The sequence below is a fragment of the Oncorhynchus gorbuscha genome, linkage group LG07 (assembly GCF_021184085.1).
Source record: "Oncorhynchus gorbuscha isolate QuinsamMale2020 ecotype Even-year linkage group LG07, OgorEven_v1.0, whole genome shotgun sequence".
NCBI lineage: Eukaryota > Metazoa > Chordata > Actinopteri > Salmoniformes > Salmonidae > Oncorhynchus > Oncorhynchus gorbuscha.
The window spans coordinates 23,508,780-23,533,834 of NC_060179.1; the positions used below are offsets into that span (position 1 = coordinate 23,508,780).

The 25,055-nt window shown below is 45.3% G+C and overlaps 2 protein-coding genes across 2 annotated transcripts in view; one reads left to right on the top strand and one right to left on the bottom strand.

Moving 5' to 3' along the window:
• Window positions 1-25,055, bottom strand: part of sspo (SCO-spondin) — an 84,270-nt gene that overhangs the window by 23,967 nt on the left and 35,248 nt on the right. Inside the window, 39 exon segments of the mRNA XM_046355878.1 lie at window positions 3-38; window positions 143-363; window positions 1,554-1,693; window positions 2,645-2,811; window positions 3,964-4,122; window positions 4,353-4,573; window positions 4,672-4,771; window positions 4,964-5,161; window positions 5,398-5,568; window positions 5,878-6,078; window positions 6,208-6,254; window positions 6,507-6,676; window positions 6,883-6,962; window positions 9,132-9,302; window positions 9,948-10,118; window positions 10,288-10,337; window positions 10,494-10,588; window positions 10,730-10,866; window positions 11,441-11,575; window positions 12,987-13,157; window positions 13,298-13,344; window positions 13,449-13,701; window positions 13,951-14,121; window positions 14,274-14,599; window positions 14,906-15,031; window positions 15,337-15,466; window positions 15,689-15,779; window positions 15,857-15,891; window positions 17,850-18,041; window positions 19,359-19,523; window positions 19,760-19,918; window positions 20,161-20,316; window positions 20,706-20,948; window positions 21,169-21,339; window positions 21,499-21,640; window positions 23,146-23,359; window positions 23,541-23,661; window positions 23,820-23,841; window positions 23,949-24,208. Coding sequence (XP_046211834.1) covers window positions 3-38; window positions 143-363; window positions 1,554-1,693; window positions 2,645-2,811; window positions 3,964-4,122; window positions 4,353-4,573; window positions 4,672-4,771; window positions 4,964-5,161; window positions 5,398-5,568; window positions 5,878-6,078; window positions 6,208-6,254; window positions 6,507-6,676; window positions 6,883-6,962; window positions 9,132-9,302; window positions 9,948-10,118; window positions 10,288-10,337; window positions 10,494-10,588; window positions 10,730-10,866; window positions 11,441-11,575; window positions 12,987-13,157; window positions 13,298-13,344; window positions 13,449-13,701; window positions 13,951-14,121; window positions 14,274-14,599; window positions 14,906-15,031; window positions 15,337-15,466; window positions 15,689-15,779; window positions 15,857-15,891; window positions 17,850-18,041; window positions 19,359-19,523; window positions 19,760-19,918; window positions 20,161-20,316; window positions 20,706-20,948; window positions 21,169-21,339; window positions 21,499-21,640; window positions 23,146-23,359; window positions 23,541-23,661; window positions 23,820-23,841; window positions 23,949-24,208 — 5,865 coding nt within the window.
• On the top strand, window positions 7,115-8,912 carry LOC124039668 (E3 ubiquitin-protein ligase TRIM35-like). Its single transcript, XM_046355876.1, has one exon. It carries the CDS (start codon window positions 7,354-7,356, stop codon window positions 8,764-8,766), a length of 1,413 nt encoding a protein of 470 aa, XP_046211832.1. The 5' UTR covers window positions 7,115-7,353; the 3' UTR covers window positions 8,767-8,912.

Sequence of the window (25,055 nt, forward strand, 5' to 3'; positions counted from 1 at the left end):
ACCTGGTAGAGAGGGCTCTTCTGTGGGGCCGATGATCACTGTAAAGGATTACACAAGGATTACAAAACATAATAGGTAACGTCATATTTTAGTTTATTGCGTACCTGATGCTATTACATTCCTGGAGAGTACAGTTCAGTACCTGGGCAGTCCGTAGCCTGGCAGTAGGTGCTCTCTTGCTGGGGCCCCAGGCAGTCTCGTCCCCCGTAAGCCGGTGCCGGGTGGCTGCAGGCTCGGTTGCGGGTTTTCAGGCCCAGGCCCCCACAGGACAGGGAGCAGGGGCTCCAAGGGCCCCAGGGGGACAGACCCCCGTCTACGGGACACGATTCCAAGGAACAGTTCCACAAACCATGTTGGCACCCGCTACAGGCAGACAGGAGGGTCAGAAAATAACTTAGGCTGTGAATAGTTCAACTATATATATATATATATATATATACCCCTTGACCTTTTCCACATTTTGTTGTGTTAGTCTGAATTTAAACTGGATTAAATTGAGATTGTGTGTCACTGGCCAACACATAATGTCCCCATAATATCAAAGTAGAACTATGTTTTTAGAATCTTTTACAAATGAATAAAAAAATGAAAAAATGAAATGTCAATAAGTATTCAACCCTTTCATGGCAAGCCTAAATAAGTTCAAGAGTAAAAATGTGATCAACAAGTTACACAATAACTTGCATGGACTCTGTGTGCAATAATAGTGTTAAACATGATTTTTGAATGACTACCTCATCTCTGTACCCCACACATACAGGTAATTGTAAGGTCCCTCAGTTGAGCAGTGAATTTCAAACTCAGATTCAACCACAAAGATGACATTGAATGTTCCTGAGTGGTCTAGTTACAGTTTTGACTTAAAACAATCTATGGCAAGACCAAAAATATTGTACAATCCAGGTGTGGAAAGCTCTTAGAGCCTTACCCAGAAAGACTCACAGCTGTAATCGCTGCCAAAAGTTGATTCTAACATGTATTGACTCAGGGGTGTGAATACTTATGTAAATTAGATATTTATGTATTTCATTTTAAATACATTTGCAAATATTCTAAAAACATGTTTTAACTTTGTCTTTATGGAGTATTATGTGTAGATGGGTGAGAAAAACATACATTGAATCAATTTTGAATTCAGGCTGTACCACAACAAAATGTTGAATAAGACAAGGGGTGTGAATACTTTCCGAAGGCACTGTATATTGTATATACATACAGTATATACAGAGAGGATAACCGCTCACAGACGTGTGCTTGATTAGTGAGCAGATGTGACAACATTTCCACCGCGTCCTGGTCTTAGTCAAGTAAGGAGAAATAAGAGTACAGATTGTGTACCACAGGAGGTTGATACCACAGTTTATAACAGATTTACATTCTATGCTACACAGTATACCTCTCAGCCCCATTGTGTGCCACAATGATTCAAGCTATATTGTAAACTACACATTTATAGCACCTCATGTGGGAGTAAGAGTGCACTCTAAATTCAATAAACAGCTTTTAGAGAACATGTGTGCTTATTTGTGTGATGTGGTGTATCTCTCACCCACCAGACACTGCAGTCTTGTATGAACGTTTCCCCAGACTGGAACTCATCCCCCTGGGTTAGGTTATGGTGGGCCAACAATGGGGTCACAGACACATTCTGTAGTGAGGTCAAGAGCTCCTTGTCCACCAGGCAGGGGCACTCCTAAACACGAAACACAGTGCTTGGTTTACTAGCTCCCTTATTCAATACACATTAAGTAACTGTTTATTCATGTGGAATACATATGAAGTAACTGTTTATTCATGTGGAATACATAAGAAGTAACTGTTTATTCATGTAGAATAAATATGAATGAACTGTTAATTCATGTGGAATTACATATGAATGAACTGCTTATTTGTGTGGAATACATAAGGAATATTCATATAAATATGAATGAACTGTTAAACTGTTTATTCATGTGGAATACATAAGAAGTTAGTGTTTATTCATGTGGAATTACATATGAATGAACTGCTTATTTGTGTGGAAGACATGAACTGTTTATTTGTGTGGAAGACATTTATTCATGTAGAATAAATATGAATGAACTGTTTATTCATGTGGAATACATAAGAAGTAACTGTTTATTCATGTAGAATAAATATGAATGAACTGTTAATTCATGTGGAATACATATGAAGTAAACTGTTTATTCATGTGGAATACATAAGAAGTTAGTGTTTATTCATGTGGAATTACATATGAATGAACTGCTTATTTGTGTGGAAGACATAGGAAGTAACTGTTTATTCATGTGGAATACATAAGAAGTAACTGTTTATTCATGTAGAATAAATATGAATGAACTGTTAATTCATGTGGAATACATATGAAGTAAACTGTTTATTCATGTGGAATACATAAGAAGTTAGTGTTTATTCATGTGGAATTACATATGAATGAACTGCTTATTTGTGTGGAAGACATAGGAAGTAACTGTTTATTAATGTGGAATACACTTGTTATAACCTTTTACTTATCTAAAATACACTAACGTAGAGTTTTCATTCATTCGGAAAACGCTTGAAATAACTGTTTATTCATCTGAAATTCTGAAGAAGTAACCTTTCATTAATCTGAAATACACATCAATTAACCACTGTAACTGACCTGTACACAGGCTCTGTTGTGCTGGAAGGTCTGCAGGGGGCAGTGGCACCCCTCCTCGCAGCCCTCAGAGTAGCAGCCCTCTCGCCTGCTGACCTGGGCACAACTGAAGGGGCATCCCTCGCCCCTCTCACACTCCCTGTACAGACGACCCGGAGGGCAACCCACCTCTGATACCAAGGCAGGGGTTTGGGTGAGATGGGCAGACAGGAGAGCAATTATCAAATTGTGTGCATAGAGTGTGAGTTTCACTGTCAAATACTTGCATATAGTATAAAAAGGATATTTCTAAAATACAGAATGAATCATTACTACTGATACTACAACAACTACTTCTGTCTAGTAGCTCTACTTCCACCTTGGCTATAGTTACTACTATTAGTAATATCACTACTATTTCCACCTTGGCTATAGTTACTACTATTAGTAATACCACTACTACTTCCACCTTGGGTATAGTTACTACTATTAGTAATATCACTACTACTTCCACCTTGGCTATAGTTACTACTATTAGTAATATCACTACTACTTCCACTTTGTCTATAGTTACTACTATTAGTAATTCCACTACTATTTCCACCTTGGCTATAGTTACTACTATTAGTAATACCATTACTATTTCCACCTTGGCTATAGTTACTACTATTAGTAATATCACTACTATTTCCACCACTACTACTGTAAATGTGGAGAGAATTGTTCTATTGGTCCGGCAGTAAATCTTTTCCCATTCAACAGACTGACTCTAGTCCGAGCTGGAATGAGAGGCTGCATTTTCAGAGGACTATCACTCATACTAACGACACAGCGAACCAAAAATAACCTCAATAGAGTATATAGAGCACCCCTTTTTGACCAGAGTCCTATGGGCCCAGGGATCAGGGGGCCATTTCAGGCACAGCCATTGACTTCCATTGGCTCTGGGTAGTGGATGAATGAACGCAAGCAGGAAGTATAACGCAAACAAAATGTAGGTCCCAAAACACCTTGACACCATGCAAGGCCCTGCAGCCCTACAGTGGGTAGTCATCAGGGGTGTGTCTAAATGGCACAGTGCTATCTGATTGGCTGCGCCCCTGCGCGCCTTATTGCATAAAACACCTAGCTATCTACTACAGGTACATGGACTCTGAAGGGATACGGATTCTTACACTGTGTGCCAGTGGTAGCTGCAGCAAGAGAATTTGAACTGTACTTTATCTCACGGTCTGCTTTTTTTCGGGTATCGAACCCACACCCCTGGCGTTACTAGCACCACACGACCACGCTCTTACCAACTGTACAACACAGGAACACATGTAACATCTACATGTACTCACCGAGACAGACCTGGGTGTTACACGTCTTGCTCTGCCTCCTCATGCCAGAGCAGGGCGGGAAGCTGCAGAGACGGGTACGAGACTGTTCCCCTCCTCCACAGCTCACTGAGCACACAGACCAGGAGGACCAGGGGGACCAGGTCGGCCAGAGGCCAGAATCTGGATGGGGGCACAACACCAGAGATGGGACATCAGGTACCATGGTGTTTTGGAGGCAGTAAAGTAGTATCAAGTACATTACTGTATGTCCAGAAATATGTCTTGGGGGGTTGTATGTAATGCAATCTGTTCAAAGGATATGCATACATCATCAGGATTCAACATTGTGTGGGTGAAGTCTACGATGAAATGTCATGTTATGTTTCCACCAAGTCTGCCCCAGCGTGTACCTGTACAGGTGTGGTTGTTGCACTCTCTCTGCTGTTCAGACATGCCTGCACAGCCCCTCCCACCACTCTGAGGGGCGGGGTTATCACACTGACGCATGCGGAGCTTGACTCCACCCCCGCAGGGGGCCGAGCACTCTGACCAGCCTCCCCATGGGCTCCAGCTGCCATCGACATGGCAACCAGGGACTGATTGGCAGTGGAGAACACCCGCCTCACAGGTGCTGTGGTATAGGGAAGAGAAATAAGACTGCATTACAAAAACAGTATTGATAATATGTGCTATGCTACCGGTGGGGAAACATGATGTTGTGTACTGTACCAGTTTTTACAATCGGCGATGATGGTCTCTCCTGGATTTGCGAACTGCCAATCTGACCTACCAGGCCATGCCCACGAGGTGTTACTGGAGTCTAGCCCACCTGGATGGAAAGCGAAAGAGAGAGAGAGAGAGAGAGAGAGACAGATATATATATATATATATTTGCTGACCTCGCTGCAGCTTAGCATAGCGTTAGGAGTTGAGACAAACAACAGCAGCAGTAGGACAGTAATTGCCAATTAAGTTGTGTTAAAAGCATGTTGTCTAGGTAAGTGTTCTCCACTGGTCTCACCAGTAGTGCTGTTGTGGTATTTACAGCGACATTCCTCCTTTTCCACACACTGGCCATCCTGTAGCACGAGATCACCCGGGCAACCACAGGTCATACTGCACTCCGCCGTGTCCAGACACTCTGTGTCGCCATGGAGATCAGAGCAGGAGCGTGGACAGGGCTTCCCACATGGCCAGTCCACCTGCACGCCACCACATTCTGAGAGAGAGGAGCATCATGGGAAAAATACGAGGTCACAACTCAACAACTGGTAGTAAACAGAGAAAGGTAACCATATTACTTACTACTGCAAGATATGTGTGAAATTCAATCCAATCATAATATCCCCAAGTCATTTTGAATCATGTGTCATGACAAGTACTTGAAATGACATTTTTGTAACATGTCCGCACTTTGGCACAGGCAAAATGTCACCCATGATGTCATCAGCTAACCTGAGCAGATGGTGACGTTGTCTTGGCAGCCGCGGCTCTGCCGGCTCTCCCCGTGGCAGGGCAGACCCCCGAACCTGGCAGGAGGACTGTTACACTCCCTGGTCCTCACAGACACCCCCTCACAGCCATCACACTCTGACCAGCCAGACCACAGGCTCCACGAACCATGGACTGATGGAGAGAGAGAGGGAGAGGGGGAGAGAGTGAAAGAGAGACAAGGAGAGAGTGGGAGAGAGAGGGGGAGAGATGAAAAGAGAGACAAGGAGAGAGTGGGAGAGATGGAAAGAGAGGGGGTGGAAATAAAATACAAAAGAGGGGGAGAGGCCCGAATCGACAAGTGGGGTGAGAAAGGGAGAGGAACAGAAAGGTGAGACAGGAGGAGGTAAAGAATGCAGAATCCATGTAATTACACTAACCTCATACTATAATGTTGTCTACCTGTAAGTCACACACCCTTTAAAGTGATTACTATGTTGTTACCTGGGCAGAAGGTGACCACAGGGCAGGGTTGTCTCTGGATCTGTGCCCCCACCCCACCATGTACTTCCTGTTCCCCTTCGCAGGGGGCTCCTCCCGCCTTGGGCTCTGGACAGCCACAGCTGCGATATCTGGACACCCACTCTGCCCCACATGTCTTAGAGCAGGAGATCCAGCCAGACCACTCACACCACCCACCTGACACTGTCCACCGTGGGAGAGGGGGGAAGAATCAGGATGGATCAGACATGCATGTGAGTCCATATGCTTTTGTTGATATACTGTATTGAATGTGATTGGAAAATGGGTATTCAGACTGCACATATTACTTACCTGGACATGGGTCACTGGTGCAGTTGAGCCTCCCTCCTTCGCAGGTACTGAAACACAATGATATCAATAACAACATGCACAAACTCAAGCCAGCAGGCACGCACCCACACCACCACTACTTTAAGCCCAGCTCAATCTATGTCGCACCATTGAAAGTTTAATATGCACATGTCAAAAGACAACGTGACTAAGCTTCTCCACCTCTCTTCTCTCTCCCCTCCTCCCCATCTTCCCCCCTCCTCTCTTCTCTCTCCCCTCCTCCCCATCTTTCCCCCTCCTCTCCTCTCTCTCTCTCTCACCAGTTGTTGCAGCCGTCGGGGGCAGTGGTGCTCTCTCCAGGGTACAACCTCAAGCCGGTGTTGAGGTCCAGACAGGGGCACTCCTCTCTCTCCACACAGGACTTCCCGTCGGAAGACAGCACCTTGCCCTCTGTGCAGTAACACCCCGCCTCACAGAGCCAGTCACAGTGCTGCACAGTGTGTCAGGGGGTATAGAGGGGTATGGGGGGGGGGGGGGTATGCTACCATCATTAGCCACACCACCCCCATCACCATCATCATACTCATCCTCTTGCAAAGTTTACAAAGGAGTCAGCCAAGTACCTACATGTCTTATTGACAGAGCCAGAAGCTGTGTGTTGAGATAATGTATATAGAAACCATTTGTGACACTCACAGACAGGTCATCACAGGAGCGAGGACACGAGGGGCCACAGCTACTGAACACTGTGCCAGGGACTTGAGAGCAAGGCGCAACTGAAAACAGACACAGTGTCAATCATATAAACATACACACACACACATACACACACATACAGAAACACAGTCTCTTTCTCTTTTTCTCCACATTCCAGTCCACTAGATGGCGGTACTGTACATTAGCTGGAATGCCAACCACCACAGAACAACCAAAGACGAATCCAGAAACGAAACTGTCCTGAATGAGGAAATCCAAAACAACAGCAGCAGTTCTCCCTGGATCCCTCATTTGGTGTGGAAAAGAAACGTTCAGTGCTGTTGAATAATATACTTGTTCTAAATAGAAAGTCTGAAGAGGATAACAGAAGAGTGTATGGTAGGGGAGACTTTCTCAGTAACGCTGTTGACTTATCTGGTCAGAGGCTATTCCAGAGGAGTGTAAGAGTAAATGGCTGCTAAATCATCTCTCCCAGAGGAGGATCTCTGCTGTCCTGTGTGCTGTGACATCTTCACGGATCCTGTTATCCTGTCATGTAGCCACAGCTACTGTCATGAATGCCTACAGGAATATTGGAGACAAAGAGAAGTGAATGAATGTCCCGTATGCAGGAAAAGATTCAGCTCAGGAGCAGCTCACTGTAACCTGGCTCTGAGAAACCTGTGTGAAGCCTTTTTACAGGAGAGACGTCAGAAAGAGGAGGGTGGAGCTTCAGCAGGGTCTGAGGTGGTCTGCAGTCTGCACGGTGAGAAACTCAAGCTCTTCTGTCTCGAGGATAAACAGCCTGCATGTTTGGTGTGTCAGACTTCTAGAAAACACGCAAACCATAAGTTCTGTCCTGTGGATGAGGCTGCACAGGACTACAAGAAGGAACTCAAGTCTGTGCTGAAGGTCTTACAGGAGAAGCTGAAGGTCTTTGACGCAGTGAAACTAACTTGCGATAAAACAGAACAGCATATCAGAAGCCAGGCCCAGCACACAGAAAAACAGATTATGGAGGAATTTAAAGCACTTCACTTGTTCTTAAGAGATGAACGGGTAGTCAGGATTGCTGCACTGAAGGAGGAAGAGGAGAGGAAGAGTCGGCTGATAAAGAGGAAAATTGAAGAGATGAGCAGAGAGATATCGTCCCTTTCAGACACAATCAGAGACGTAGAGGTGGAGCTGAGAGGGGAAGACATTGTGTTTATACGGAGTTACCAGGCTATAAAGCAAAGAGCCCTGGAGTGCACACCAACGGACCCAGAGAGGGTTTCAGGAGCTCTGATAGATGTGGCCAAACACCTGGGCAACCTGCAGTTCAGAGTCTGGGAGAAGATGCAGGAGATTGTTCAGTTCACTCCTGTTATTCTCGACCCCAACACTGTTCACCCCCATCTCATCCTGTCTAACAACCTGATTAGTTTGAGACATAGTACGGAGACACCGCAGCTTCCTGACAACCCAGAGAGATTTGATAAGTACCGATCGGTTCTGGGTTCTGACGGCTTTAACTCAGGGACACACAGCTGGGACGTTGAGGTTGGGGACAGTATTTTATGGTCTGTTGGTGTGGTCACAGAGTGGAAGGGGGCCACTGCCTCAACGAGAGGACACTGGCGTTTAGATAATAACAAAGGAGTATTTAAAGCTCGCTCCTCATCGGATCAAAGCGTCCCTCTCTCAAATAGACTGAGACCACAGAGGATCAGAGTGCAGCTGGACTGGGAAAGAGGAAAGCTGTCATTCTCTGACCCTGTTACTAACACCCACCTACACACGTTTACACACACTTTCACCAAGAGACTCTTTCCCTGCTTTTGTAGTAAGCATCTGAGGATTTTACCAGAGAAAGTTTCTGTTGTAGTGGAACAGCATAGTTAGTGCTGATACCACCTCTATCTGTAACAGTGGAACAGTAAAATGATGTGTCATTCCACAATATAGAGTGCCTTTTGGGTAATGTAATTTTGTAAAAAATAATGTATTTATTTCATCTAATTATAAAATTCTGTCATAAAGATTACATTTAATAAAAAACATCTGTTTTGACTAATTTTACAATTTTGGGGGGAAATTAGCACGCACACACACACACACACACACACACACACACACACACACACACACACACACACACACACACACACACACACACACACACACACACACACACACACACACACACACACACACACACACACACACACACACACACACACACACACACGCACATTCTGATTGCGTACCTGGACAGTGGTCAGTGTTGCAGGAGATTACTTCTGTGCCAAGCCCCTCACAGTAGTCCCCCTCTCCCTCTGGACTGGGGCTATCACAATCCCGGCGTCTGCTCTGAACTCCCCCACCACATGACTTGGTGCAGTCTGTCCAGTTGCTCCACACCCCCCAGCCACCATTACCTGTAAAGACCATGACACAACACAGGCTAAACCAAAGTTGTAAAAAAAGGGGTGAGTACTATACAGGACTAATGCTCAATCAAATGATTATTCTACTGTAAAAATGGTTGTGTGCTGAATCCTCATAGATAGTAATCCATAAAAAAATGTCAAATCCAGCACCTCAAATGATACATTATGTGTCATTAATTCAGGGTAACACTTTATTTGGATAGTCTATCTGTAGATAGTCCATCTGTAAAGACTATCAGTAACCTTTCAACTTACTATCTACTAACCCCAGCTCTAACCCCTTAACCCTTATCCTAACCCTAAACTTAACCCTAACCCTTATCCTAACCCTAAACATAACCCTAACCCTTATCCTAACCCTAAACTTAACCCTAACCCTTATCCTAACCCTAAACATAACCCTAACCCTTATCCTAACCCTAACCCTAAACTTAACCTTTAACCCTTATCCCAACCCTAAACTTAACCCTAACCCTTATTCTAAAACTAACCCTAACTGTAACCTTAGCAAGCAGTTGCTTATCAACAGATGGTTTGTTGATTGTATGACCATCTGTAAAGCATTTACAGATGAAATATCCGGACTATCCAAATAAAGATATACAAAGATCCCTCCATCAGGGCATTACTCACGATCACAGGGAGCAGTCATACACAGCTGGTCTTGGTGGTCGGGTCCGATACAGGGCAGACCACTCCCAGACTGCTGGGGACTAGAACAGAACCTATAGCGGGACTGGAGACCTGGTCCACACCTCACTGAACACTGACCCCAGGGGGTCCAGGAAGACCACTGCCCGTCCACTGTGAGAGGGGGTGGTTATTGTTAGGTTTTGGTTCAAGCTATGGACCGCAACAGTAACCAAATATAAAGCAAATTGCGAGAAATAACTATTCTGTATCAAAACCAATTTCCCCCTTGTGGTTTTCTCCTACTTCTCTCTACTTTTTAGTAAGCCAATGCCCCACTCACCATTACAGTTGAGTTGAGTGCAGTTTGCCAGCCTCCCAGAATCACATGTGCTGTGAGGGAGAGGAGAGAAACAGTCAGAGGATTATTTGTTTCCGAGAGCTCTATTCAGGTTTAATTCAATTAAATAATATCACGTACATACTATGTGATGCTATACTATTGTATACTACTGCATACTACTGTATACTACTGTATAGCACCAATACCAGTTGTTGCAGTCCCTGGGTACGACATCACCAGGTTCATACTGCTCCCCATCCACATCACAGCGACACTGAGACACCCACACACACTTGCCATCCTAAGGAAACAGAACGGTCAGTTTGCTCCATGAGCTATTGCCCAGGCTTTAGCTCAGTGGGGTAACACCGTTTTGTGGCACGTAGAAGATCCATGTTCAAATCCAGTGTGTGTGTGTGTGTTTGAGCATAGACAGACAGACCTGCAGGACAGTGCCGTGTGGACACTGACAGCCCGGTGTACAATTCCTCTCATAATCCATACTGATGTCAGAGCAGGTAACCGGCCCCTTCACACACACCGTCCACACCTGTCCCCCAGGACAGCCCGTCCCATCACCTAACACAGGGCGGATGAGATTTGAGGTGAAGCCAAAACTCATAGGCACATCAAGAAAGAAGCTCAGCAAAAAAAATGGTGTATTGTCACAGTGAAATGGGATGTTTTGCAGGGTCAGCCATAGTAGTCCGGCATCCCAGGCACAATAGGGTTAAGTGCCTTCGTCAAGGGCACGTCGACAGATTTTTCATCATGTCGGCTCGGGTATTCGAACCTGCAACCTTTCGCTTCAACGCACTAACCACTAGGCTACCTGTTGCCACAGATCAAGTGTGAAAGACCATTGCATAGCTGCGTAGATTTAAACAGCATAGTTCCAGTATATAGTTGCTTCTGGAGCTTGTTAGTGTGTCTGTAGGTCTTTTTGGTATGCCTATCTATGATCGTGAATCAATAAGGGGATTCAAGGTGGACTGGTCTGCTTCAGAGAGAGATACGGTACTCGGTGTCAGCGAGAAAGTAATACATGAATATCAAAATATAACATCCTCAAAGATCACAAGACATGGTCATACTGTAAGTCAGAGTGGGAGATCAGAGCCTGCTACCTCCCTCCCTCTCTCTCTGTACTCACCACAGGGCTGCAGGTTACAGGCAGAGAACTGCTGGGCAGTACCATGGGTTCTCTGGGGCCCCCGTGTCCTGTTCCTGTACCCCCCTCCACACGTCACCGAACACTCTGACCATGCACTCCATGGCTCCTTCACACCTGGCATAGGCGCACGCGCGCACACACACACACACACACACACACACACACACACACACACACACACACACACACACACACACACACACACACACACACACACACACACACACACACACACATTGATGTAGACATTGTGGGTGATACATTTCCAGAAAAAGTATAGGTACCTGGACCGGTGGCCAAATATGCAATGTTCACATTATCTCTCTGGATTCCTTCTGTTGCACCATCACCGTCATAAACCATGTGTCATATAGATCTACTGTTTGTCATTCCTACTCATAACCCATGTGGGATGTAGATATACTGTTTGTCATTCCTACTCATAGCCAATGTGGGATATAGATCTACTGTTTGTCATTCCTACTCATAACCCATGTGGGATGTAGATATACTGTTTGTCATTCCTACTCATAGCCAATGTGGGATATAGATCTACTGTTTGTCATTTCTACTCATAACCCATGTGGGATGTAGATCTACTGTTTGTCATTCCTACTCATAACCCATGTGGGATTTAGATCTACTGTTTGCCATTCCTACTCATAACCCATGTGGGATATAGATCTACTGTTTGTCATTCCTACTCATAACCCATGTGGGATATAGATCTACTGTTTGTCATTCCTACTCATAACCCATGTGGGATTTAGATCTACTGTTTGCCATTCCTACTCATAACCCATGTGGGATATAGATCTACTGTTTGTCATTCCTACTCATAACCCATGTGGGATATAGATCTACTGTTTGTCATTCCTACTCATAACCCATGTGGGATTTAGATCTACTGTTTGCCATTCCTACTCATAACCCATGTGGGATATAGATCTACTGTTTGTCATTCCTACTCATAACCCATGTGGGATGTAGATCTACTGTTTGTCATTCCTACTCATAACCCATGTGGGATGTAGATCTACTGTTTGTCATTCCTACTCATAACCCATGTGGGATTTAGATCTACTGTTTGTCATTCCTACTCATAACCCATGTGGGATGTAGATCTACTGTTTGTCATTCCTACTCATAACCCATGTGGGATATATATCTACTGTTTGTCATTCCTACTCATAACCCATGTGGGATTTAGATCTACTGTTTGTTATTCCTACTCATAACCCATGTGGGATATAGATCTACTGTTTGTCATTCCTACTCATAACCCATGTGGGATTTAGATCTACTGTTTGTCATTCCTACTCATAACCCATGTGGGATATAGATCTACTGTTTGTCATTCCTACTCATAACCCATGTGGGATTTAGATCTACTGTTTGTCATTCCTACTCATAACCCATGTGGGATTTATATTGTAATGACCAAGAGACCAACTGTAGAAGCCAATGAAATGAACCAGCCTATTGTAGGAGTGTAATGATGGTGTCTGTCTGTCACCTCCCCTACCTTGACAGGGCTCCAGACTGCAAGTGTCCATCCCCACCCTGTCGCCCCTGCAGACACGCCCCCCGAACGCAGCCGGTGGATTGGTCCCCGAGCGGTACTTCCTCCTCACGCCCACGTCACACGTCCTGCTGCAGGCGCTCCACTGGGTCCAGCTGCTCCAGCCACAGTCCACTGAGAAAGAGAGACAGAGAGAGAGAGAGAGGTTGACAGTCTCTCTTGATTGTTTGGGGTGCTGCCGTCCAGGGCCGCACTGAGGAACACTGAGTGAACATATTTGCATATTTGATCAGGCTGCATTGGACCACACTCACCAGCGCAGGGTGCTGTTCCACACACCATCTCTCCATTGTGGCATGTGCTAAGGACAAAAGGAAAGGATGCATAGACAGAGTCCTATACGATACTTTTTCATATTTCTTTCCTTTTCAATAACATTATGTTTATATTCTTCGATGGGAGTACCAGTTGTTGCAGTCGTCCAGTTTCACACTAGCTCCTCCTGGGTACATCTCTCCATGGTGGTAGCATGGGCACTGGGTGAGGGGCACACAAGTGCTGTTGAGTAGGTAGAGACCCAGGACACAGTAGCATCCGTCGTAACACTCCGTGGCACACTCCACCTGTGTTGTCATGTCCATACACACGCGTGGGCACGCACCACCGTGAGCCTGGCACTGCTCCTTGCTCATGTAGGCCATGCCCTCTGGACACACTCCTATATGCCACACAGATAGTGGGACACACACCAATGCGATGTGATTTAATTTGTCAAATGATTTGACCACTTTAAATCCCACAGATAATATGTAGTAAACTTGGCGTGAATACATGTTACTGTTTACCTGACCAGGTAGAACTAGGTGCACTAGTAGTAAAAGCCTTGCTATGATGAATTCCAGAATGTGTGTATGATTCCAGAATGTGTGTATAATTCCAGAATGTGTGTATGATTCTAGTTTGTTACCTGAACAGGGGTGGGAGTTGCAGTCTCGGGTCTGGATGTGAGGCCCTGGGCAGCTGCTGCCTCCGTGCTGTGGAGGAGGAGAACTGCAGAAGCGATCTCTGGTCTGAGCCCCCGAGTCACACTCAGACGAGCACAGGGACCATGGGGACCACTCCGACCAGCCGCCATTCACTGGGGAGGAGGGGAAGACAGCAGGGGGGTGTATCTAAATAGTGTAAAGTTCCATCCTTCTTTTCATCTACACAGATCTGTGACTACAGAATGGGTGAAAGCAACATGGTGGATGAAGGACAGAACATAAGGTGTGTGTATAGAGGATGTACCTGGGCAGTGCACGGTGTTACAGGGCTCCTGATCCTCTGCGTCCCCCTCACAGTCGGTGTGTGTGTTGGTGCGGGTGTAGCTGGGTGTGTTGGTGCGTGTGTAGCTGTGTGTGTTGGTGGGTATGTTACAGGTGCGGAACCTCCTTCTCAGCCCCACCTCGTCCACGTGGTGGAAACAGGTCTTGCTGCACTCTGACCAGGCCGTCCACTTCCCCCACACCGCCTCATCCTTACCAGGGCGACAGGGGGTGAAGCACTGACGAGCCTCTGAGGAGTCCCCAGGACAGGGATCGACTCTCGACACTCCTGCTGGGCTCACAGGGGACCTGGGGGAGGGGACAGGGAGACGGTGGATAGAGGACAGAAGACAGGTGACAGAGGATAGGGAAAAGATTATAGAGCATAGAGGACAGGGGACAGGGGACAGAGGATAGAGGATAAGGGACAGGGGATGGGGACAGAGAATGGGGGATGGGGATAGGGGACAGGGGACAGATGAAAGGGGATAGAGGACAGGGAACAGAGGACAGGGGACAGGGGACAGGGGACAGAAAGCCATCAGAGACACATGATGAGCCACACAATGGTTTATATGTGTCACTGTTGGTGGGATGCTGGTGAGGTGAACCTACCTATAGCGCTGCTGTATTCCAACCCCACAGGAGCTGTCACATGATGTCCAGGAGGACCAGGCTGACCAATCACAGCTGGCCACACAGCTGGAGTTGTCACATGAGACACGTCCATCTTCACACACACTGGTAGAGAGAGAGAGAAGAAGAGGGAGAACATGTAGCAACATGACATGGCATGAAATGACAATATGTTAAACACGATTATTGTAAAGGAATGATGTGGGATGTAGGCAGGCTTGTTGTGTGTGTGTGTGTGTGTGTGTGTGTGTGTGTGTGTGTGTGTGTGTGTGTGTGTGTGTGTGTGTGTGTGTGTGTGTGTGTGTGTGTGTGTGTGTGTGTGTGTGTGTGTGTGTGTGTGTGTGTGTGTGTGTGTGTGTGTGTGTGTGTGTGTGTGTGTGTGTTGTGTGTGTGTGTGTGTGTGCTCTCACCATGTGCTGCAGTTGTCCTTGCTGATCACTTGTCCTGGCTGCAGTGGCAGTCCCTCCCAGTGGCACCCACACTGACTGGCATTTACACACCGGCCATCCTGTAGAAACAAACCAGCCGGACAACGACAACCTGGGTAGCGAGACAGAAGAGAGTTAACTACAGACAGACACACACAGGAATGCGTGCGCACTCGTGCTTACACACACACACACACACACACACACACACACACACACACACACACACACACACACACACACACACACACACACACACACACACACACACACACACACACACACACACACACACACACACACACACACACACTTCATATACACCACTTAATACCTGTGATGCATTGGGAGGTGCAGTTGGGGTAGTGTAGGTGTGAACAGGTGGGGGGACATGGCTCCACTCTACCAGACTGGCAGTCAGCTCTCTTACCACCACCATGCCTTTAGTACAGCCTAGACAGCAAGCAATTTATATTATTAGAGCTTGACTATTACCAGTAACAGCCTCTCTTACCACCACCATGCCTTTAGTACAGCCTAGACAGCAAGCAATTTACATTATTAGAGCTTGACTATTACCAGTAACAGTTTAATGGGTTATTGCCCATTAAGTTGTGTGACACAGAATTCATCTTTTTTTAATAGTATGTTACAAATATACCATAGTCCAAGACAACATGATCAAACCATAAGACAACATGATCAAACCATAAGACAACATGATCAAACCATAAGACAACATGATCAAACCATAAGACAACATGATCAAACCATAAGACAACATGATCAAACCATAAGACAACATAAAACCATAAGACAACATGATCAAACCATAAGACAACATGATCAAACCATAAGACAACATGATCAAACCATAAGACAACATGATCAAACCATAAGATCAAACCATAAGACAACATGATCAAACCATAAGACAACATGATCAAACCATAAGACAACATGATCAAACCATAAGACAACATGATCAAACCATAAGACAACATGATCAAACCATAAGACAACATGATCAAACCATAAGACAACATGATCAAACCATAAGACAACATGATCAAACCATAAGACAACATGATCAAACCATAAGACAACATGATCAAACCATAAGACAACATGACAAACCATAAGACAACATGATCAAACCATAAGACAACATGATCAAACCATAAGACAACATGATCAAACCATAAGACAACATGATCAAACCATAAGACAACATGATCAAACCATAAGACAACATGATCAAACCATAAGACAACATGATCAAACCATAAGACAACATGATCAAACCATAAGACAACATGATCAAACCATAAGACAACATGATCAAACCATAAGACAACATGATCAAACCATAAGACAACATGATCAAACCATAAGACAACATGATCAAACCATAAGACAACATGATCAAACCATAAGACAACATGATCAAACCATAAGACAACATGATCAAACCATAAGACAACATGATCAAACCATAAGACAACATGATCAAACCATAAGACAACATGATCAAACCATAAGACAACATGATCAAACCATAAGACAACATGATCAAACCATAAGACAACATGATCAAACCATAAGACAACATGATCAAACCATAAGACAACATGATCAAACCATAAGACAACATGATCAAACCATAAGACAACATGATCAAACCACAAGACAACATGATCAAACCATAAGACAACATGATCAAACCATAAGACAACATGATCAAACCATAACACAACATGATCAAACCATAAGACAACATGATCAAACCATAACACAACATGATCAAACCATAAGACAACATGATCAAACCATAAGACAACATGATCAAACCATAACACAACATGATCAAACCATAACACAACATGATCAAACCATAAGACAACATGATCAAACCATAAGACAACATGATCAAACCATAACACAACATGATCAAACCACAAGACAACATGATCAAACCATAAGACAACATGATCAAACCACAAGACAACATGATCAAACCATAACACAACATGATCAAACCATAAGACAACATGATCAAACCATAAGACAACATGATCAAACCATAAGACAACATGATCAAACCATAAGACAACATGATCAAACCATAAGACAACATGATCAAACCATAACACAACATGATCAAACCATAACACAACATGATCAAACCATAAGACAACATGATCAAACCATAAGACAACATGATCAAACCATAAGACAACATGATCAAACCCAAGACAACATGATCAAACCATAAGACAACATGATCACGTGCACACGCTTAGAAAAAAGGTGCTATCTAGAACCAATAAGGGTTCTTGGGCTGTCCCGATAGGAGAGCCCTTTTGGTTCCAGGTCGAACCCATTTCCCACAGAGTGTTCTACAGTACATGGAACCCAAAAGAGTTCTATCTGGAACCAAAAAGGGTTCTCCTATGGGGACAGTCAAAAACATATCCTATTTATTTGCAGCTCACCTGTCTGTGAGTCCGTGTTGGGGCCACAGGGCTGGCTGTTACAGCTCTGGGTCTGCAGTCTCATCCCCTCACAGTCACGCCCCCTGTTCTTAGGGGGAGGATTGGAGCAGGTCCGGTTCCTCCCCCTCAGCCCTCCCCCGCACTGCGTGTCACACAGGGACCAGCCCGTCCACTCTGACCACTGACCGTCCACTGGGAGAGAGAGACGAGAGATGCAGGGATGGGGGACGAGGGAGAGAAGGAGGAAGCAGAGGAACTTTGAATGAGCAGGGCTTGGTAGAGCACATTAGTGTAAACCAAAGGAGAGTGCAACTGATAGAGAGACGAGAGACTGGGAAATAATGAGTAGGGAGACAAGGAGAGAGAAAGAAATCAACAACTGACACAGATCTTGAGAAGAGGCAGTCATAATAGAGGAAGGCACAGACAAAAACAGTCAAAATAGAGGAAGGCACAGAAGAAAACAGTCAAAATAAGGGAAGGCACAGATGAAAATAGTCAAAATAAGGAAGGCACAGATGAAAACAGTCAAAATAAGGAAGGCACAGACGAAAACAGTCAAAATAAGGGAAGGCACAGACGAAAACAGTCAAAATAAGGGAAGGCACAGACGAAAACAGTCAAAATAAGGGAAGGCACAGACGAAAACAGTCAAAATAAGGGAAGGCACAGACGAAAACAGTCAAAATAAGGGAAGGCACAGACGAAAACAGTCAAAATAGAGGAAGGCACAGACGAAAACAGTCAAAATAAGGGAAGGCACAGACGAAAACAGTCAAAATAAGGGAAGGCACAGATGAAAACAGTCAAAATAAGGGAAGGAACAGATGAAAACAGTCAAAATAAGGGAAGGCACAGATGAAAACAGTCAAAATAGAGGAAGGCACAGACGAAAACAGTCAAAATAAGGGAAGGCACAGATGAAAACAGTCAAAATAAGGAAGGCACAGATGAAAACAGTCAAAATAAGGGAAGGCACAGACGAAAACAGTCAAAATAAGGGAAGGCACAGACGAAAACAGTCAAAATAAGGGAAGGCACAGACGAAAACAGTCAAAATAAGGGAAGGCACAGACGAAAACAGTCAAAATAAGGGAAGGCACAGATGAAAACAGTCAAAATAGAGGAAGGCAGGAAAACAGTCAAAATAAGAAAAGACAAAACAGTCAAAATAAGGGAAGGCACAGATGAAAACAGTCAAAATAAGGGAAGGAACAGATGAAAACAGTCAAAATAAGGGAAGGCACAGACGAAAACAGTCAAAATAGAGGAAGGCACAGACGAAAACAGTCAAAATAAGGGAAGGCACAGACGAAAACAGTCAAAATAGAGGAAGGCACAGACGAAAACAGTCAAAATAAGGAAAGCACAGACAAAAACAGTCAAAATAGAGGAAGGCACAGACGAAAACAGTCAAAATAAGGGAAGGCACAGACAAAAACAGTCAAAATAAGGGAAGGCACAGACGAAAACAGTCAAAAGAGGGTCAGATCTCGGGAGCCCCCTCACCGAGACACGCCTTAGGGAAGCATGCTCGGCTGTCAAACTGGGCGCCCCCACACGTTCCCCCGGCCAGCGCCTCTCTCAGGACCTCCCTCTGGCGGAACAGGGAACCCAGGCCACATGTCACACTGCACTGGCTCCAGCCCGTCCATGCTGACATGATACAGTTTACTAGGGAACAGACAGACACCATCAATAATCATGTTTAATGATTAATTAATGAACATTACTGGACAATGATCCTGGACAAGGACAGATAATATTACCTTGCCCTTCATGGATGCAATGCAGCAGTTTTTTTTGTAAGGACATGTACTTTACATGGTAGTGTATGCAATGTAATCTACTGTAAATCATACTGAAATGTAAATCAGCCCCCCAGTTTTGACCCTCCTGGCTTGCCATACCACAGTCTTGCTCGTCTGATCCGTCAGCACAGTCCCTGTGCAGGTCACACCTCTTGTCAAGGTGCACACACTCCCCGCTGCCACAGGAGAACTGCTTGGGGGAGCATGGGCTGGGCACTAGGGGGCGCCGTGTCATTACTGTTGGCCTTGGTGTAGTACCTGAGGAAGAGCAGGAATATGAGCGGGACTATTACAGCAAGCAATAGGTGTCACTATAGGCAAGGTAATGGTAATAGTTAATACTGTGGCATTTTCAGGTCAACTCATGTAATCTGCCAGTGATGATGATGAAGAAGATGATGATGGTGATGATGAGGAGGAGGAGGAGGAGGATTGAGGAGGAAGAGGAGGAGAAGAGAAGGGGGAGAAATTGAACCAGACTCTCGTGACATGTACTGTACCACAGTGGTCTTCGTCAGAGCCATCCAGACAGTCCTGGTGACCATCACACACCACCGCAGCATCCACACAGCCAAACAGCCTGCAGGAGAACTGGCCCTCCACACACAGGACTCTGGGTAGGCCTCCGTCATGGGCGGTCGTGGTCACCCAGAGAGCTGGAGATAAACAAACCAATAAGCACCTTAACATGTAGCGAGATGGCTAGTTAGCGTCGTACAGTGACGTCTCCTTTCTCAGGACTGAAGAACCTGTGCTCCGGACTCATAAATACCTGGGCTTTTATGGGTCAACTGAGAACACTGGTTCAAATAGTAGATCAGCCATGTCAGAGATCATGTCAAGGACCCCATTACATGTAGTGTACACACACACACACACACACACACACACACACACACACACACACACACACACACACACACACACACACACACACACACACACACACACACACACACACACACACACACACACACACACACACACTCTTTGATAACAAGATAAAAGAGAGGCCACTCGTAACAGTGTTCTTTAAGAATCTCACCTGTTGTAGACTGCAGTCCAGGTATTCCGGGGTGGAGGGTGCTGGTTCCAATCCCTGGGTACCCTGTGGACCTGGATGTCCACTGACCTGGCCTGGGGGTGGTGAACCCATGAACCCCTGGGTACCCTGTTCCCCCAGAGCTGTCAGGACTGAGACCCGGGGTACCCGTGGTGGCAATGCCAGGGCGGCCATCCTGGGGCTCCTTGGTGTGTACCCCGGGTTGACCCCTGGTGGGCACTGTGCCTGAAGTGACGAGAGAGTGGTTCATTCGTGCATTTGACTTCATATCAGTTCCAGATATACTTGAGAAATTGAAGTGGTGGTGTAATCAGTTGAACGATTGCAACAGTACAGATATGAGTGCCAATGTTGCAATGTGTACATTGGAAAATAGAATGTCATCCTCTCTAGTAACACATGTATATTGGATGGTTCCGTAACACATGGGTGACCCCCTACTCACCACAGTTGATCTCGTCAGAGTGGTCTTCGCAGTCCAGTCGGCCGTCACACAGCGCAGACACAGGAACACACTCCCCACTGTGGCAGGCAAACTGGCCAGGGTAGCAGCGCTTCACTGTCACCACACCACCACCACGGGGAGTCGTGGCGCTGCTAGGGGTCACCAATTCCTCTGTCATATAGGGTGAATTCTTACGTTAGACTGACAGATGGCGAATGGAGAAAATAATACACACGTGTGATAAGTGCAATGTACTCTATAATGGACAGAGCATCTAGTTTGAGCTCAACAGGCAAGTTTTAAAGCACCGACTGATCTCAGAGCTCTTACCCCCTTTGCAGCCTAGGATCTCTGCACGGAGATAGAAAGTGTGTCGGAACTCTACTGGGATGATGCGGAGGTAGCGAGCTCGGACCAGCCTCCCAAGCCAACGCGTCACCGGGGTCCTGCCCACCATCCGCACCTCAAACACCTTGTACACAGACAAGGAGAAGGGGTTGGACAAAAGGTTGTGCTTTTAAACCAATTGGTTCAAGTAAATTATACAAGCTTCACCTTGGAGTTCTCTCCTGACTTTCAGGTCATTATTGTAAAAGAGAATGTGTTCTCAATGACTTAACTGGTTAAATAAAGGCAAATAAATAAAAACGTGTTATTTTCATCAAACACACACACACAGTCTTGTACAGCTAAATTTGTGGGGACACACAATTCAGTCCCATTCAAAATCTTATTTTCCCTAACCCCTTACCCTAACCGTAACCATAACCTTAACCCTAACCCAAAACCTAACCTTAACTCTAACCCTAAACCTAAACCTAACCCTAACCCTAAACGTAATTCAAACCCTAACACTAATTCCAACCTTAACCTTAAGAAATAGCGTTTGACCTCATGGGGACTAACAAAATGTGCCCGTTTGTTTGTTTATTATTCTTGTGGGGGCTTCTGGTCTTCCACACACACACACACACACACACACACACACACACACACACACACACACACACACACACACACACACACACACACACACACACACACACACACACACACACACACACACACACACACACACACACGTCTTTGTTTCTCTATCTTTCTGTCTCCACATTCCAGTCCACTTGCTGGACAATGACCCCCCCCTCCGGTGAACTAATAGCTACTTTTTTGAGCAAAAGTGTCCTAGCTATCTTGAGATGAATGCACTAACTGTAAGTCACTCTGGATGAGAGCATCTGGTCAAATGTGGCGGTACTGTACATTAGCTGGATTGCCAACCACCACAGAACAACCAAAGACGAATCCAGAAAGGAAACTGTCCTGAATGAGGAAATCCAGAACAACAGCAGCAGTTCTCCCTGGATCCCTCATTTGGTGTGGAAAAGAAACGTTCAGTGCTGTTGAATAATATACGTGTTCTAAATAGAAAGTCTGAAGAGGATAACAGAAGAGTGTATGGTAGGGGAGACTTTCTCAGTAACGCTGTTGACTTCACTCTTCATTCTAAGTGAAGTAAATATATCTGGTCAGAGGCTATTCCAGAGGAGACAAAATGGCCTCAAGATCGTCTCTCCCAGAGGAGGATCTCTCCTGTCCTGTGTGCTGTGACATCTTCTCTGTAGTAGTGGAAAAGCATAGTCAGAGCTGATACCACCTCTGTTTGTAACAGTGGAACAGTAAACTGATACTGGAGCTAATATCACACGTATAATTTGTAAAAAAGATTATGATCATACATTTGGCCTATTGTAAATATATAAATTTCTCATCATAACAAGATCACATAGGTTACAATACAAAAGCACTGATTTTATACCATTTTCTGTTTTTCCCATCTTACTGAAGCTCAATAAACATTGATTTTGAAGAAGAAAAACATAATTGTACTGCTCTGTCATTCCAGAGATTTGTACCTACCTGAGATGTAAAAAGTATTTTACAAATCAAGTGTATTATGGTCATAATCATTACTACCTTGGCAGGACTGCCCCTCTCTCCAGTCTCGGTGTAGTCAGTGAAGTGGCTCTGGACCAGGGCGAAGGCCAGGCGGTACTTGGAAAGGTAGCCCCACATCCTCTCAGTGCCCTGGGTCACCACGCCAGACACCCAGGTGGGCTCTAGGAGGTCCACCTGGAGGTAGGGCTGAAGGTCGCCTGGCAGGGGGCTCCATCCAGGCTCCATGATCAGACTGACATGAGACAAATGAATGAGACAACAGGTCAATATGTAATTAAGAAGTCAATAACCTCCATGATCCGACTATGAGATGATGAGACCAACGTGATAATGAGAATATTTGTCGATAACAAAATATTTGAAGAACAAGAAAATATGTCATTGTTGATACATTATCGGTTTTGAGAGCTCACACGTTAGGCACAATGTTGAGGCGCCCGGCATCCGCAGGGTTGTTCTCACGGTGGGTGGATGAAGTCAGCTGACCATAGCGAATCTTCCCGTCCTCCAATCCCAGTGCAGAGGAACAGATGCCTGAATGCATTCCAATTCACATACTTCAGTACCTCAAGCCACAATCTATTATTTTCATTTCTAGTCAAAAATGTATCCCTTTAAATAACAATTTAATATAAACTAAATTCAAAAATGGCACTATTCTGAACAACTTCATGCATCCATGTCCAACTGACCTCTATACCCAGGGACACCTGCCTGTGGGGTTTAGAAAAAACAAAAGGTTATTGTAACTTGAAAAACAGAAGACACACGACCTCAGAAAACATGAATACACAGGAGTTATCAGGAGGACCTTGACCTACTGTTGGTGTAGGGGTAGTCTTATGCAGAGTGACAGCGGCCATACTAGGAGTCCTTAGAGGAGCTGGTGTGGGACTGTTAGGCCTCTCTGCCTGGGTGGTTTGATCGTGAGGGTAGCATCCTATCTCGTCCTCTCCATTGGGACAGTGTTGGATTCCGTCACAGCGCAGGGCTGCATCAATACAGCCCCCAGGTGGCGGACAGGAGTACTGACCTCTGGGACAGCCCCGTGGGCTTGTAGGTGTAGGGGAGGGCTGAGTACCTGTAAAAAGTTCAATGCATGAAAGCAATGGATTTGGTTATGCTTCTCAGCATACTGTGCCTTTCTTCATGTACAATGTCTGTGTCACGACATCCACCGAAGGTGGCTCCCCTGCCTGTTCGGGCGGCGCTCGGCGGTCGTCGTCACGGGTCTACTAGCTGGTCTACTAGCTGGTCTACTAGGGTCTACTAGCTGGTCTACTTTCTGGTCTACTAGCTGGTCTAATAGCTGGTCTACTAGCTGGTCTACTAGCTGGTCTACTAGCTGGTCTACTAGCTGGTCTACTAGCTGGTCTAATAGCTGGTCTACTAGCTGGTCTACAAGCTGGTCTACTAGCTGGTCTAATAGCTGGTCTACTAGCTGGTCTAATAGCTGGTCTACTAGCTGGTCTACTAGCTGGTCTACTAGCTGGTCTAATAGCTGGTCTACTAGCTGGTCTACTAGCTGGTCTACTAGCAAGCTGGTCTACTAGCCGCCACCGATCCCCTTTTCCTTTTCTGTTTGTTTTGTCTTATTGGTTGCACCTGTTTCTTATTTTGTTTTTTGATTCAGTACTATTTAAGCCTGTTTTTGTGCAGGCTTGTTTTCTGCAAGTCAGGTTGTGCGTGTAGTGTTCCTGTCCGTTTGCGCCCTGTGTTGGATTGGACATTTTGTGATCATTTTCGCCTGTTGTTTTGGGCGTTAGCATTTGGAAACCAAAATAAAGTCGGATTTTCCCAGTATCCTCTGCTCTCTGCGTTTGACTCCGCACCCACCACTCCAGGTGTTGTGAAAGCCTGTCTAACTATCTGATAACTATGATTAATGCGTGTCACTACTATCACTATGTCACTACTATCACAATATC